Source organism: Mus pahari, chromosome 9 (assembly GCF_900095145.1).
Source record: "Mus pahari chromosome 9, PAHARI_EIJ_v1.1, whole genome shotgun sequence".
NCBI lineage: Eukaryota > Metazoa > Chordata > Mammalia > Rodentia > Muridae > Mus > Mus pahari.
Window position 1 is genome coordinate 58,754,097 of NC_034598.1, and position 15,731 is coordinate 58,769,827.

A 15,731-nucleotide genomic window follows, 5' to 3' on the forward strand; every position below is an offset into this window, starting at 1 on the left:
GCTGGGATCAAAGGTGTGCGCCACCACACCTGGCTTTCATTCAGTTTTGCTGTGAACCTAAAACTGCTATTTATAAAACAAGGAACAGAACTTCAGAAAATGGTCATGTGTGAGAATAAGCAGAATATTGGCTTGGGAAACAGCCAAGCAGATAAAGTGTTAGCCACACAAGTAACTGAGAGTGGTAACAAGCAGCTTCTTTACATCTGTTTCTCACGTAGGTGAATATCCTGAGTAAAATAGTGAGCCGAGCAACGCCTGGACTGCAGAAGTTTTCAAAGACTGCCAGTATGCTCTGGCTTCTTCAACAGGAGATGGTCACGTGGAGGCTGCTCGCCTCATTGTATAGGTAACTTTGTGTAGAGCTCGTAACTCCTAAGTGAGATGAACAGAAGCTAATAAGCCAGTTAGGCAAATGAACCCAATGTTAGGGAGGGGTAGGCTTAGCATAGGTTTTGCTGATCTTGGGATTTATCATCCCTAATCCTTGAGGTGTGGAGATTATGTTATGAGGAAGAGGGGCCATCAGGTCATAAAGCTGATAGCTACAAACTTACCTGTCTGTAGCCAGAAAAAGTCCAATACCGGTGTAATCCCAGGAGGCTGAGGCAGAAGGGCTGAAAGTTTGAGGCGAGCCTGGGCTGCAGAAAGTGAGGAGAGAGACCTGGTGGTTTTGGGTTTTATTATGCATTACTGAAAGAAGATTTGCTTAATTATGCCATATGAAAAAGGTGCATTCCCTCAGGGGTACCGTTCAGGCTACAGTAGTGGTTGCCCTTTTTGTTCAGGTGTTGGTACTAGAGTGATGATGGAGTTACTGCTTACTTCCTACATTAAAGGTGATGATGGAGTTTACTGTATCTCATTGGTTTCTGCCTAGTAGAATGTGGAACAGCTTACCAGGTGGTTTCATGCATTTGTGTAAAGTAAAGCTTTTTCATTTTGTATTATTTTCCCCAGAGACAGAATACAGTCTTCATTAGAAGAGGAAAATATGTTTGCAGTTGCTGTAAGTTTTCTATTAATTTTTTTCCATCACAGGTTTTTTCCATTACACTTTATAGAGATTTGGTTTTTTCAACCCTCCATTTGCATTTCCCCATTAAAAAAGATTTACAAGTACAGAGATGGTGCTCAAAGTAATCAAATGTTTATAGTTATGGGTAAAAGTTCCTTTTATCCCGAGAATTATTTAATGTAATAACTTGGTTTAACATCCTATCAGATGTTTTCTGTCTATTTTTATACATACACACATAATCAAACTACTCTTGAATTATTCTGTTTGTTTTCCATTTTAAAGACATGGTGTAGTTTTTGTAGTCCACATGGCCTCAAAGTAACCACCTTTCTGTCTCCCCGTCTTGAGTGCTGAGATTATAGTTATACGCCGTCGCACCACACATCTTAAATTGTTTTTATTTATTTACTTACTATTGGGCACTTTTGAGAGTTTCCTGAAGTATAAACTGGCCTGGACCTGTCTGTCGGGTCAGAACTGCCGGGATTATGAGGGAGCAAAGGCACCCAGTCAGGCCTCGTGAATGCCAGGCATCTCTGCCAGCTGCGCTGCATCCCAGCACATAGCTTTTTGTTTTGCTTTTGAAAGATTCATTAGTAATAAATCTGTATGTCAGCAATAGTAATTTTATATGGGGTTATCTTTTTTCCTGTCCCCTAACCTCTTATTTTTATGTGTATGTGAAGATATAATTGCATCTTAACTGTTGTAGATTATTTTACTTCTCTATTTTGGAGGCAGCTGTCTCATTTTAATGTGTAAATTCTTGGTCACTGGTAAGACAGGAAGTTTGTTTGCTGACAGTTGGAAGGAGACTGAAAACGGTCAGTGGTCTTTTAGGGTTTTGTTTCTTTTAGCTTCTGTTAACAACTTTATTGTCATCATGGATTGTAATGATAGCTTTTCTAATACTGCATTAATTCTGTAAAGATGGGTCATGTGGTATTCCTGTATGTACCTCTAGATTTTATAAGGCACACTATTTAGGCCTGGAGCCCACAGAGACTGATAGGGGCTGGAGAGATGGCTCAGTGGTTAAGAGTGGTCACTGCTCTTCCAGGGGTCTCGGGTTCAAATGTCAGCATCCACATGGCAGCTCTCAACTGCTTGTAACTCCAAGATCTGACATCCCACACTCTCCAGCCCCTATCTGTAATTTTTTAAGAATACATATACAGCCAGGCATGGTGATACACACCTTTAATATAGGAGTTGGGAGACGGGCAGTCTCTGTGGGCTCCAGGCCAGCCAGGGCTACACAGTGAGACCCTGTCTAAAAAAAAAGAGAGAGAGAGAAGGTCCCGTAAAGCTCATACGTAAAGCAAATAATACAATAAATTGTTAAAGGTGCTCATTTGTAACTGGCCTTGGTTTTGAAGTCATCTGAGAGTGTTCTCTTTCCTCCCTTTCCTGTCTCTGTCACAGGGTATTAATGCCAGTGAGAAGACGGTTGTGGAAGCACTGTTTCAGAGGGACTCACTGGTCCGGCAGAGCCAGGTGCGGCTGGAGTTCTTAAATTATTTCTTTAAAGAGTCATGGAGAAAAGGCAAAAGACTTTTTTCACCTAATTTTTTTTTTTTTTAATTTTCTTTTTACCTAACTTTTTTTTTTTTTTATTTGTAACTAAAAGAAATTTGGAATGTTCTGTAACTTTTAAATAACAACCTTTCTGTTTTCAAGGATAGCCAAAAAAAGCATTAGTCCTTTAGGAAATACTCTTTATTGTTGTATGCTTGTTTATTTAATAAGGTACAAACCATGGTTGGAAATAGTTATTTGATATCAGAATCTTCAGATTCAGGGTGGAAAGACTACCAAAAATATAACATTTCAGAGCTAAAGTGGCCTTTCTTATTTTGTTTCTTTCTTAGTTGGTGGTAGATTGGCTAGAGAGTATTGCTAAAGATGAAATCGGAGAATTCTCGGACAATATTGAGTTTTATGCAAAATCAGTATATTGGTAAGTTACTGAGCCTTCGTATTATTTTCTCTTAAGAATGCTTTTTATGCCAGGAGGTGGTGGAGCACACCTGCAATCCCAGGGGACCCAGAGGCAAGACATCTCTTGAGGTCCAGGCCAGCCAGGGCTACCCAGAGAGACCCTGTCTCAAACAAAAGAGAAGCAGAAAAGACACTATGGAGAAAAGAAGTGGGCATCCAGGGAGATGCTCAGTAGTTAAGAGCACCTGTGCTGTCCCAGAGCACCTGAGCTCCATTTTCAGCACCCATGTTGGATGGTCTACAGCCGCCTGGAACTCCAGCTCCATCTTCTGGGCTTTACTTGTTTGTTTGTTTTGTTTTTTTGTTTTTTTTGTTTTTTTTTTTTTGGTTTTTCGAGACAAGGTTTCGCTGTATAGGCCTGGCTGTCCTAGAACTCACTTTGTAGACTAGGCTGACCTCGAACTCAGAAATCCACCTGCCTCTTGCCTCCTGAGTGCTGGGATTAAAGGCATGCGCCACCATGCCCAGCTTTTACTTGGTTTTAAATACTGAAAATAAACGGCGGCTGATGGGTGTGGTGGCATGTACCTTTGGTTCCCGCACCAGGAGGCAGAGGTGGGCGAGTTGGGCTATACCAGCTGGCTGGTCTGCAGAGTGAGTCCCCGACCATCCAGGACTGCACAGATAACGCAGTGAGAGGCAAAGACTTAACAGACGCAGGCTGTGATTGGCCACTGTCCTCCTCCATCTGAGACAAACTCCCTTTCTGTGTTATTTTTCTGCATTTGTTGTTGTTTTTTGTTGTTTCTTTTTTGCCCTTGGTTTGAACACACAGGTGTACATTTGTGGGATGTGTTTTTGTTTTGTTGTTATCTAGAAAAAAAATTAGTATTCAGATTGCTCCTTTAGAAAACTGGTATTTCTTTTTTCAGGGAAAATACCCTCCACTCCTTAAAGCAACGGCAGCTACTGTCTTACATAGGAAGTACCCGCCCTCTTGTCACTGAACTGGTAAGTTCCTAGTTAGTTAAGTAGCTGTTACCATAATGACACACCATGGCCAGAGCCACTCGGGGAGGAAAGGGTTTATTCAGCTTATGTTTCACATCATTGTTCGTCACTGAAGGGAGTCAGGACAGGAATCTGGATGCAGGAGCTGATGCAGAGGCCATGGAGGGTGCTGCTTACTCGCTTGCTCAGCCTGCTTTCATAGAGAACCGAACCAAGGATCACTAGTCTCGGGGTGGCCCCCCCCCAATGGGCGGGGCTCTCCCCATCAATCACTAATTAAGAAAATGCCCTGTACCTGGATCTTACTGAGGCCTTTCCTCAGCTGAGGTTCCCTCCTTTCAGATGATTGGCGCTTGTGTCAATGAACTTAAAACTAGCCAGGACAGTGAGTGTTTTTGGAAATGAAGGTTGACTTTAAAGATAAAAAATATCCTTTCTTTAGTTACATTAAAATCATTTTTGTTTGAATCTCATTGTGATTGTGCTGTTTGTCACTAAATGCTCAAAAACACAAAAGTTGTACGTAAGAGGAATGGTTTTAGAAATTCTGTGGAAATTTGTGTTTTTCAAGATTTATTTGTGCATATGTATATTTGTGTGGGGACACGTGCACTTGTGAGTATGGGTGCCGGCACAGTCCACAAGAGGCCCTGGGCCACCTGCAGTGACAGGCAGTGTGAGCCACCCATCCTGGGTGCTAGGACCCAGACTCAAGTGTTCTGCAAGACGAGTAGAACTGGCTAACTGCAGAGCCATCTCTCCAGCCTCATTTTTGGGGCTTTGTGTGTGTGTGAGAGAGAGAGAGAGAGAGAGAGACAGACAGACAGACACAGGCACACACACATGCACCCAGGCTGACTTTGAACTTGAGACCCTCCCCCTGCCTTCTGAGTGCTCTGGGATATTTTTAGTGTTCATTAGTTACTAGTATGCAGTTGACTTTGTTATTTTTGAAGGGTTGGGTGTTGTATTTGGTTGTGTTTTACTCTCCTGAGGGCAGAGCCCCTGTGCATAGCCTCTCTACCCGTAAGCTATACCTCCACCTCCTTTTGTGGTTTACATGAGAGTAATCTCAAACCGAGGTTAGTGAGCTCTCCTGCCCTGTGTTCTCAGGAAGGCCATGTTTTCTAGTCCAGCCCTTCAGGTTTTTCTTTGTGTCTGTTCATTTTTTAGGTCTATTCTAAGTACAGTGAGGGAGTAAGCTGAAATAATGCAGCGTTACCTGACCCGGCTGGGCTGGGGTAATGGGATCCTGAGCTCAGTTGACTAGGCACGTACTCTATTGGGCCAACAAAAACTGTTTGAGGTGGGGGATCAGCAGACAAATGGGCCTGTTAAGAACCCTTCATTCTCTTTATTAGCTAGATCTTAAAGTCATTTACTTCTGTATGTACATGCCATATAGATTCACCATGTCACGTGGATTTATGATGTGTGCAGGAGCATGTAGAGCTAGCGTTGTAGCTTATGATCTGAGCAGTAGAGCTATGCCAACTGGATCGCTAGCTCCGTATGCATGACCCACTAAGGGAGAAAATAATGACTACACCAAAACGTTCAATGTATGTATGTTCTGAATATGTATCGATAGTGGGGGATGTTTTTCACAGGACCCAGACGCTCCCATTAGACAGAAGTTGCCACTGGATGATCTGGACAGAGAGGATGAGGTCAGACTGCTGAAGTACCTCTTCACTCTCATCCGCGCTGGCATGACAGAAGAGGTGAGTGCCCTGACCCCGCGACCGGGTGCCAGGTGATAGGCTTGAAGGGTCTCTGGCCGCCCGTGCTGCTTCAGTGCCGAGGCCCTCCAGTGGCCTGCTCTACCCCACGACATTTCCAAGAGGAGCCCACGGCTGTGACTTCTGAGCAGTACCCTCTGGTCTCCAGAGCTCTTAGCAATCCAGACTTTGCCTTATTCCATTGAGAACTGCACTGGATACTCGGGTCACAGCCTCCTCTCTTCTGGTGTTTAAGCAGGACGCTGGGTGATGCTCCTTACACACTCACTGCATTGCCTCTCACATTTTCCTGGTTGCTGAATTTAAGGATATGTCAGTGGATTAAATGAGTGATAGATCTCATTATAGAGGTGGGGTTAGGGTTTCTCTGTGTAACCCTGGCTATCCTGGAACTCATTCTGTAGACCAGGCTGGCCTCTCTGCCTCCTGAGTGCTGATATTAAAGGTATGTGGCACTACCTTATACCTCTATACTAGCTTATAGAAGTTTATTTATTTTTTTAGATTATTTTTTATAATAGTTTTTTATTCCATAAGGGTCCATCCAATCCATTTATTTTTAGTAAAATTCCATGTTCGTGAGTGAGTGCCATAATATCCTATTTGCAAGCCTAACATAAAGAAAGAAGGTATTGTTAGAAAAATAAGGTGCTCAGGATATAGCTCAGTTGGTAAAGCGCTTACCTCACACGCATGAAGCCCAGGTTTGATCCCTGGCCCTGACAAAACAAACAGGGACCATCCTCAGCCATAAAGTGGGACACCATTGCCAGTTTCCTTTGTCATCCCCTGTGACATTGCTGCTACTTGACATACTGGGTTTGCTCTATGACAAAGCACGGTGCTTTTCAGGTCTACACCAATGATGTCACTAACAGTCCCTTTTGGTTTCTGAAGGCACAACGGCTCTGTAAACGGTGTGGGCAAGCATGGCGAGCTGCAACCCTGGAAGGCTGGAAACTGTACCATGACCCTAATGTTAATGGAGGTACGCTGGGTTCTATTCTGAGAGCTGGGTGTGGAGGTAGTTAGCTCTGTATGCCAGTGTTAGCGAATGGCAGCCTTTCCTTCTAGGGGTGACTGAAATGCTTCATTCTAAATGGCAACTTTCCCTTTTCTGTTTTGTAGGGACAGAGCTAGAACCTGTTGAAGGGAATCCATATAGACGAATCTGGAAGATTAGTTGCTGGAGAATGGCTGAAGATGTAAGATAATGAAATACTCACTGAGACTTGTTTTCCATCCTGTTTAATTAAATGACAGTGTGCTGAGGAGCTAGGAATGTTTAGTGTAGCATGGAAAGAGGCTGTAGTCAAGTTAGGAATGGGCTTGATGACTTAGTAGAATTGTTCAGACGCTAGGGACTAAGAGTTAAACATTGCTGTGAGGCAGAGGCACCTGACACACACATGAGGACGAAGCTCATGAACACAAGGAAGACCAGGACCACAGCTTCAGCTGGCTTCTCAGAGGACAGCACACTTAACTTTTTCAAAGTGAATAGATTTGGGATGTTGAGGATGAAAACTCAATGAGTTAAAGGTGCATGCCTAGGGTGGGAAGTAAAGGAGCTGTAGGAGGTCTGTGAGGCTGGGTAGAAAGCTCAAAAAGAACGAACCAGTCCTATGTGACAAGAGGAACACATTCCTAAAGTCACCACAGAATGCAGGATAGCACAGGAAGTCTCACAGGGTTTGTGGGTGAGTAGGGTTACAAGAAAATGCTTTAAGATGCCATCAGTGATGCAGAGAGTGAATAAAAACAGTAACCAGATTGACAGCCCAGTAAGTCAAGGCAGTGTCGCACAGGCTTGACGGACATTATTGGAGGCGGGAGAGGACACCAGAGTTTTCCTCTGGCCTCTGCACATGGCGCACATAATGTTCATCCACTCACAGTAATAACTGTGTTGCAATTAAATGAAAACTAAAGGTTTTTTAGTGGCAATGAAAGCTGACTTTTACATCTGTCAGATAGTTGATAAATATAGTGGTACAATAAACTGGACACTTTTTTTTTAAAGCCCTGGAATTTGCTTGTTGAATTGGGTGTCAGAAAATTGAGAGGAAGAGTGTTTAAGAAGAGTAGCATGACCATGCAAACTGAACATGATGTAACTGAATCACAGATGTAATGAGGGGCCTATTAGACTACCCAGCCACCAAGGGACAGAGCCCTTAAAATGAAATGGGATAAGGTTATGGATGCCACTGGGTTTAGGAATGGATTCCTAAAAAAGCAATGAGTCCTGAGCTCAGTGTTGTCCCCAGGCCAGCATGGGAAGGAGTCGCTGCTAAGACTCTGGAGGAGAGAGCACCCGGTTCTGTGGAGGCTAAAACTCTTAAGTGACCAGAGCCTCCTGCAGTGGCCTTGGGTGCTCTCTGTATTTGAGATTTAATGTTAATTTGGGGGGGGGGTATTATTTGGTGAAACTAAGAAGTCCTTACTGCTGCCCTAGATCTGTCACCGAATGAACTTATATTCAGTGAATGTCACTTAAGAACTAAGTGGCTAGGATCCATCCAGAAGAATTGTGAAGAGACTCTCACACTAGGAGAAGTAATAATCACAAATGTCTTTGCTCGTTGTGTTTTAGGAACTTTTTAATAAATATGAAAGAGCGATTTACGCGGCCCTGAGTGGGAACCTTAAGCAGGTATGCAGTGTGGGAATGCTGAACTCTTTCTGTAGAGTGAAACCAAATCCTTAAATGTCTATAGTTGTGTGCAGCAGACTTGAGCTGCTTCCGAAAAGCCTCCAGGCCAGAGCCTGTCTGTCAGACAGCAGGAGAGTGACAAGAAACAGGACAGCCGGCTTACTGGGACACTACCCAACTACCCACTTGTGTGTTTCTGTGTATGGTTTTTTGATTGTTAGCTTGTTTTTGTTGTTACTTTGTTATAGTTTCTTGTTACATCACTCATTCTGGCTCACACTTGCCTTTTTGTTTTTTTTTTTTGTTTTGTTTTTTGTTTTTTGTTTTTTGTTTTTTCGAGACAAGGTTTCTCTGTATAGCCCTGGCTGTCCTGGAACTCACTTTGTAGACCAGGTTGGCCTCAAACTCAGAAATCCGCCTGCCTCTGCCTCCCGAGTGCTGGGATTAAAGGCGTGCGCCACCACGCCCGGCTCTGTAATGTTTTTATTTGGATTTTTGAGACTAGGGTCTTGTTTTGTAAATCAGGCTGCCCTTGATTTCATGACCCTACCCCCACCCCCAGCCTCCTCAGTGGTGGGATTGTAGGGGTGCACTTGGCTCTTACATGGAGAATCACAGCACCTGTCTCCTGATGACTCCCATACCCAGAGTCTGTAGAAATGCAATGCAGAGACAGTGTGCTTGGCCTTAAGCCCACGGACGTGTGTGTTCCCCAGAGCCATCGACTGTCCTGAGGTGCGCTCTGATGTTTGAAACACCCCTTGATATTAGAGTGCAATGTAACTGTGAACTTGGTATGGAAAAAGTCTTAATCATACAAACTTCTCAAAAGTTCTAGTTTAAGAGAAAGGTTATTTGGTAAATATTTCTGAGCCCCTCAGTGTCCCCTGTCATCAGAAGATGGCTTTTGAAGTTTGTAGTCTGTGGGTAATTGGTTTCCCTTTCTTTTTTGCTGACTGTATCGTGTTTCTCTTTTGGAATGGATGAAAAGCTCCTTCCGGTCTGTGACACCTGGGAAGACACAGTGTGGGCCTACTTCCGGGTGATGGTGGACAGCCTGGTGGAGCAGGAGATTCGGACATCAGTAATGACGCTAGATGAAAGTGAGGAGCTCCCGCGAGAGTACATGGAAGCCAAGTGAGTGGGCCCACGGTGGCATGGGGTCACAGCAGGCAGGCACAGTGGCAGTCACCACACTGCAGACAGGCACGGTGGCACAGGGTCACTGCATGGAGATAGGCACGGTGGCATGGGGTCCCCGCACAGTGGGCAGGCATGGTGGCAGTCACCACACAGTGGGGAGTTTGGTTGCACAGCACTTCTCACATGGTCATCTCTGTCTCTTTTTGTTTTTTCCTTTTTTGAAGTTGGACCTTAGAAAAAGTTTTTGAAGAACTTCAAGCCACTGATAAAAAGGTAAGTGTTAACAAAGCCTGTTACATGTATGTCACATGTGTGAAGTTAATGTTAACATAGCCTTCTCACATGTAGTGTATGCAACTAATGTTACATAGTTGCTCAGTGTAGCTAAAAGGCAGGAAATACAGAAATCTCCTTTCTCATCTTTTCCTCACTGCTATACGGAATAAGAGACCTCAAGATTAATATTGATTGGATAGGGCCTGATGGTCTGTGTTGTCATCCTAGCACTCAGAGGGCTGAGACAGGATCCTCGCCACGATTTCTAGAATGGCTGGACTGTACAGTGAGTCCCTGTCTAAAAACAAAATGAAAAACATTTCTTTAGTTTTTTGTTTTTTTTTTCAGTAACTAATGTATATATGTACTTGTAATGATAAAACAGTTTTAATGTAAGCCAGTAAGGCCTGCATTAACTCCTTCCATACACCTCATCCTTATTTCCTCAGACAGTAAACATAGCAACACATATACACTGCATCTTTCTCCATGGCCTTCAAGTCCAAGTAAGCTCTGCAGATGCTGAGGTACAGGGTTAGACAGGTGCTGTTGTACAGCGTTGGAAAGGTTCTGATCATATTTCCATTTAGTGGTAATCTCTCCAAGTTAATTGCTGTATTTTAGCCAGCTTTTTTTGTTTGGCTCGTTTAAGAGATAACTGAGTATTCTCACCGAGTAGCCCCAACTGCCTGGCACTTACTTGTGAGCCCAGACTGGCCTCGGACTCTTGATAATCCTCCTGCCCCAGACTCCTAGGTACTGAAATTTCAGGTGTGTAATCATACCTGGCTTTAATGTCCATTTTAATTTTTAAAGTTTTTCCGTTCAGTTAGCATTCAGGGTGGGTCTCCTCAGTCTCTATACACGCATCACTGTTCTTTGCTGTCAGCCATTCTTCCACCATTCTCTCCGATGGCTGTATGCTGTGCTGGAGAATTACGCGTGCAAGTGTTTGCTCTGTTCTGTTTCCCTTTAGAAGCTTTTCACCTAGACTCTGGTGCCGTAAAGAACGTGTGTATCTGTGAAGATGCGTCAGCTTCCTGCTAGAGCTGTCTCCTAAGGCTAGGTTCTAAAATTGCTGACAGTGTTGCTGGCTTAAAGAACACTGGTGTGCTTTTTGGGTGTGTAGTTAGATTCCTCTGCTTTCTAAGTTAATGGCATATCATGAGTGTACCTTCAAGCTGTACAATTAAAACTAAACTAAAGAAAGGAAAACATGCACAACAGGAGAAGCATCAGATTGCAGGAAGGACATTGTCACAAGCAGTTCATTTAACTATGCATTCAGTCCAGTCCTTTGTATTTTTTTTTAAAAGATTTACTTATTTATTATATGTAAGTACATTGTAACTGTCTTCAGACACCCCAGAAGAGGGCATCAGATCGCATTAAGGATGGTTGTGAGCCATCATGTGGTTGCTGGGATCTGAACTCACAACATTTAGAAGAGCAGTCGGCCTCTTAACCGCTGAGCCATCTCTCCAGCCCCGGCATGCTTTGTATTTTTGCCCACCCATCAGTGTAGATAGGAAACAGGGCTGAGTTTGTTTCCTGTGTCTATTTGTGAATTTACCTTTAAGAAATTTTGTTTTAATTTTGAAATTTATGTCAATGGGTGTTTTCCCTGCATGTATATCTGCGCACCACATTCATGCAGTGCCCATGATGGCCAGAAGAGGGCATCATATCCCTTGGAATTAAAGTAAATCTTTAATAGCTGCCATCTTTGTGCTGTGAATCAAACCCAGGTTGTCCAATAGAGCAGCCCTTGCTCTTAACTGCTGAATTAATATACTTTGTATAGTATGGAAATACTGTGTGTGGGGTTTTTTTTTTCTGCCAAGGGTTTATGACTGCTGTATAAATTTTATTTGGAAAGCATGAGTAGGGAAAATCAAGTCAGGAATAGCAGTAACTGTCTCAGGGTAGGGAACGTGACACACAACAGAGTGTTATACATCTGACAGGTTAATGGTGAGGGAGTTACAGATAATGTGTTAGAGATGCTAACGTACAGCGTTACGGAGCTGTCTGTAGTATGCTGTAACCACTTAGGAGAGGGTGCAGCACCCTGCTCCCTGAGTCCCATTTAAGTGAATGACTACACAGACAAGTCTAGAAAGGAACTACATCAAGAGTTCCAGGACTCTCATAAAGCCAATAATAGAACTGTACTGGGAGACATAAAGGCTTGAGGAAAATAAAGCATAATTTTGAATGAGGAGATTGGAAAATGTCAGTCCTTATAAAATTAACAAAGAACCCTAATAATTTAAGATTATGTTTGGGGGGAAATATGAGTAGAAGCGTCAATAAGAGTGACAAGAACCGTCTAAAACGTGGAAGGGGTGCTTCCTCAGGCCCTAGGACCAAGCAGCACAGGGTGGAAAGGGCATGGGGAGACAGGTCCCAGTCTCCATTACAGGGAGACTAAAGGGCATCCAGTGTGACCTTTGGTTTTACAGGAAACGGTGATAATGTAAGAGAAATGGCCTGGCAGAATTGGCTTCCATGGGGAAGGAACAGAGGCAGAGCCTTAACTGTGCCATTAATTGAGCTAAATGCCAGAATGTACAAAAAAAAAAAAAAAAAAAAAAAAAAAAACATTAAAAGACAATTGACTACTAAGAAAATATATTTGGCACAAAAAATTCTTTTGACCTATTTTTTAAGAAAAGCATGGCAGTTACCTAGTTGACTCACCTGTGTCAGGTCACTACTGTGTTTTGTTACTCTCGGGTGTAAAGAAAATAACCTCAAAATGACTTTGCATAGTGCTGCTTGTCACTTATTTGGCCTAAGACCTGCGGATCCTTCCATTCTAGTTTGCCGTTCTAGGTATGCCAAGATAAACAGGACTAAAATGTAAAGAATAGTAAGTTTGGGCCCACAAGTGGCTCAGTGTGGGCACACTCCAGGCTGAGCCTGGCTGCTGAGTTCCTCTCTAGGACCTACATGGTATTTGGACACAGTGGACTCCCACAAGTTGTCCTCTGACCTCCAGTGGCACTGTGGCACGCATGCCTATACACAAATGCATGCGCACACATGGGATAAAGAAGTGGGTTTTAAAAAGATAACAAGTACACTCACACTCCCTAAGATTAGATTATTCTATGGGAGATGTCGCTCAGTTCTGGGTTTGTGGGCCATGAATATATATCCTAAAGGCATCGTCCTTCCCTTTCTTTTTTGATCTTTCTAAAGCCTTTCCTTTCTAGCTTTGTATATGTCCCATTGAAAGTTAACATTCAGCAATGACTGCATCCTTCAGAGTGAATGCAGAAGACTTATGGCAATGTGAAACTTTTTTTCAGAGAGTTCTGGAGGAGAATCAAGAACATTACCATGTAGTTCAGAAATTCCTCATCCTGGGAGACATTGATGGTAAGATACAGGTTTATTTTACTTTGCCCGAGTTCTTCATTTGTCTCTTTGAAATAGCCATTCTTGAAGTGATACACAAGACTCACTGCATCTCTTAGTCCTCCACTGACATCCACCCCTCACATGTAACCATGTTTACTTGGTACCGTGAGGCCAACTCTGAGTCGAACCCTCTTTTGTGTTGGCGCATGTCCTGTGGTGGGAGCTGGCAGTGAGACTCAGATACCGTAGATGAGCTGGGATGCCTTGGTGACACTTTTCTCCCCTGATTGTTTCTCACTGCCAACCCTTTGCCCTGATGGCTTTGTAGGTTTGATGGATGAGTTTAGCAGATGGCTGTCCAAGAACAGAAGCAGCCTGCCCGGACACCTGCTGCGCTTTATGGCGCACCTCGTTCTGTTCTTCCGCACCCTAGGCCTACAGACCAAGGTAAGTAAGGGAAGGAAAGGTGGGCGGCTTTGCCTGCCTGGCCTGCACAGGCGCTGCTGAGGCACCACAGTGGTGCACAGAGGACAAAGACTGCTGACCTCTGGTCTTATAGTGCTCTCTTCCTGTTGGGGCGGGGCGGGGGGAGGCAAAGGCTGCTGGTAACTCTCGTTAGTCTGTGGCTAAAAGCCAGGCTCTGTAATAGTGACAGGAAAAGACATATTAGCAGGGCTGGAGAGACGGCTCACTGGGTAAGAACACTGACTGCTCTTCCAGAGGTCCTGAGTTCAATTCCCAGCAACCACATGATGGCTCACAACCATCTGTAATGGGATCTGATGCCCTCTTCTGGTCTGAAGACAGCAACAGTGTATTCACATATATAAAATAAATAAATCTTTAAAAAAGAAGAAGAAAGAGAAGAAAAGGCATATTAGCCGCAGGAAGCAATCCTGGGAGGAAGTCTCTCGGGCCCTGACCTCTTAGTGCTCACCCGTCACAGCCATGCAGAACAGTGGGCCATCTCCAGAAAGCTCCCTTGTGTGCCTCAGCCTTTTCTAGATGGCTTCTGACAGTCAGGGTCACCTCATTTGTTCACCTATTGATGACTCACTGGGAGAGATTTGTAGATTCTAGTCTATGGCCAGGGAATGCTGCTGCTGCTTGCCCAGATTTACAGAAATTAGTCCTCATTGGTATCCAGCTAAGCTAATGGAACCAAAATAAATCCTGTGTGAGAAGTAAGTAGTTTCTCTTTCCGTTCTGTATTTCTTTTTTCTAAATATTTGATGACATTGTGGTAGATGTGCACACGAAATCACACTGACAGCACGTGAGAAGCTGCACGTGAGGATCTTGAAGGATCAGATCCTTGCTTGGTAACTGCTGGCTGTGTAATTCTGGGCATATAAGAGCTTCCTTCCTCCATAAAAAAAAGCAGGATCCACCCACAAGGAGACCTGCTAAGAGACCACTGACCTCTGAGCGGGTAAAGAATGGTCACCACCAAGGCTTATGACTTGAGTTCAGTTGCTGGAACCCGCATAATGGACCGAGAGAGCTTGACCCCCACAAGTTGCATACACAGTAGTTAAATGTTTCAAAAGAGAGGGTTGGTTGGTTGGTTGGTTGCATGATGTGAACTGAAGCAGAGCACGTGCTTCATAAGCAGTCTGCCTGGGTGGTCCCACTCAGGGTAAGTAGTACGTTTCTTCATGCATTTAACAGTAAGACTTTGATTGGAAATTGTATTATTATTGTACCTATCAGTGGTGATGTTAGTAACTGGATTGCGTGTTTTTCCTATGAAGGAAGAAGTTTCCATTGAAGTTCTAAAGACATATATACAGGTAAGCTTTTAGCATCTACAACTTGTTTTTTTTTTTAATGAAAAAAAACCAAAATGGTACTGTTTCTTAACATGTATTTTTATTTTATATGTATAAGTATTATGCCTGCATGTTTGTATGTATGCACAGTGTGTTTGTGTGTGCTCACATGTGTGTGCACATGGTGGTAGCGATCACAAGAACACTGGAATAATGAACGATTGTGGACCATGATGTGGGTACTGGGGGCCAATCCTGGGTCCTTTACAAGAGCAACAAATGCTCTCAACCTCAGTCTCTCTCCAGCCCCCAAATGATGCAGTTTTAATACTGTGGACTCTGGAAGCCACTGGACTCCATAGAGATCTTTAAATCTTTCTAAATGTCTAGAAAAGCATTATGATCTGAAGCACAAATCTGAGTCTTTCCTAAATATATTTGCAGTTTTGAAGCAGTTTTCTCAAAACACTGCTAATTCATTTGGTGTAATTTGATTTTGTGTTCCATAGCTGTTAATAAGTGAGAAGCACACAAACCTCATAGCGTTCTATACCTGTCATCTGCCTCAAGACCTTGCCGTGGCCCAGTACGCCTTATTTTTGGAAGGCGTTACGGAATTTGAGCAGCGGCACCAGTGCCTAGAGCTGGCTAAGGAAGCGGGTAAGCAGTTAAGAATTTTAGCCGGGCAGTGGTGGCGCACGCCTTTAATCCCAGCACCTGGGAGGCGGAGGCAGGCGGATTTCTGAGTTTGAGGCCAGCCTGGTCTACAAAGTGAGTTCCAGGACAGCCAGGACTATACA

At 43.7% G+C, this 15,731-nt stretch overlaps 1 protein-coding gene across 1 annotated transcript in view; it reads left to right on the forward strand.

Annotated features, from left to right (window-relative positions):
- The window catches only part of Nup107 (nucleoporin 107), a 39,615-nt gene that overhangs the window by 8,459 nt on the left and 15,425 nt on the right, over positions 1 to 15,731 (forward strand). Inside the window, exons 7-21 of the mRNA XM_021204595.1 lie at positions 222 to 349; positions 961 to 1,009; positions 2,447 to 2,518; positions 2,893 to 2,981; positions 3,895 to 3,973; positions 5,584 to 5,697; positions 6,613 to 6,703; positions 6,844 to 6,920; positions 8,312 to 8,371; positions 9,363 to 9,508; positions 9,739 to 9,787; positions 13,108 to 13,177; positions 13,488 to 13,606; positions 14,914 to 14,952; positions 15,441 to 15,591. Of these exons, the coding sequence (XP_021060254.1) occupies positions 222 to 349; positions 961 to 1,009; positions 2,447 to 2,518; positions 2,893 to 2,981; positions 3,895 to 3,973; positions 5,584 to 5,697; positions 6,613 to 6,703; positions 6,844 to 6,920; positions 8,312 to 8,371; positions 9,363 to 9,508; positions 9,739 to 9,787; positions 13,108 to 13,177; positions 13,488 to 13,606; positions 14,914 to 14,952; positions 15,441 to 15,591 (1,333 nt within the window). The remainder of the gene's footprint in view (positions 1 to 221; positions 350 to 960; positions 1,010 to 2,446; positions 2,519 to 2,892; positions 2,982 to 3,894; positions 3,974 to 5,583; positions 5,698 to 6,612; positions 6,704 to 6,843; positions 6,921 to 8,311; positions 8,372 to 9,362; positions 9,509 to 9,738; positions 9,788 to 13,107; positions 13,178 to 13,487; positions 13,607 to 14,913; positions 14,953 to 15,440; positions 15,592 to 15,731) is intronic.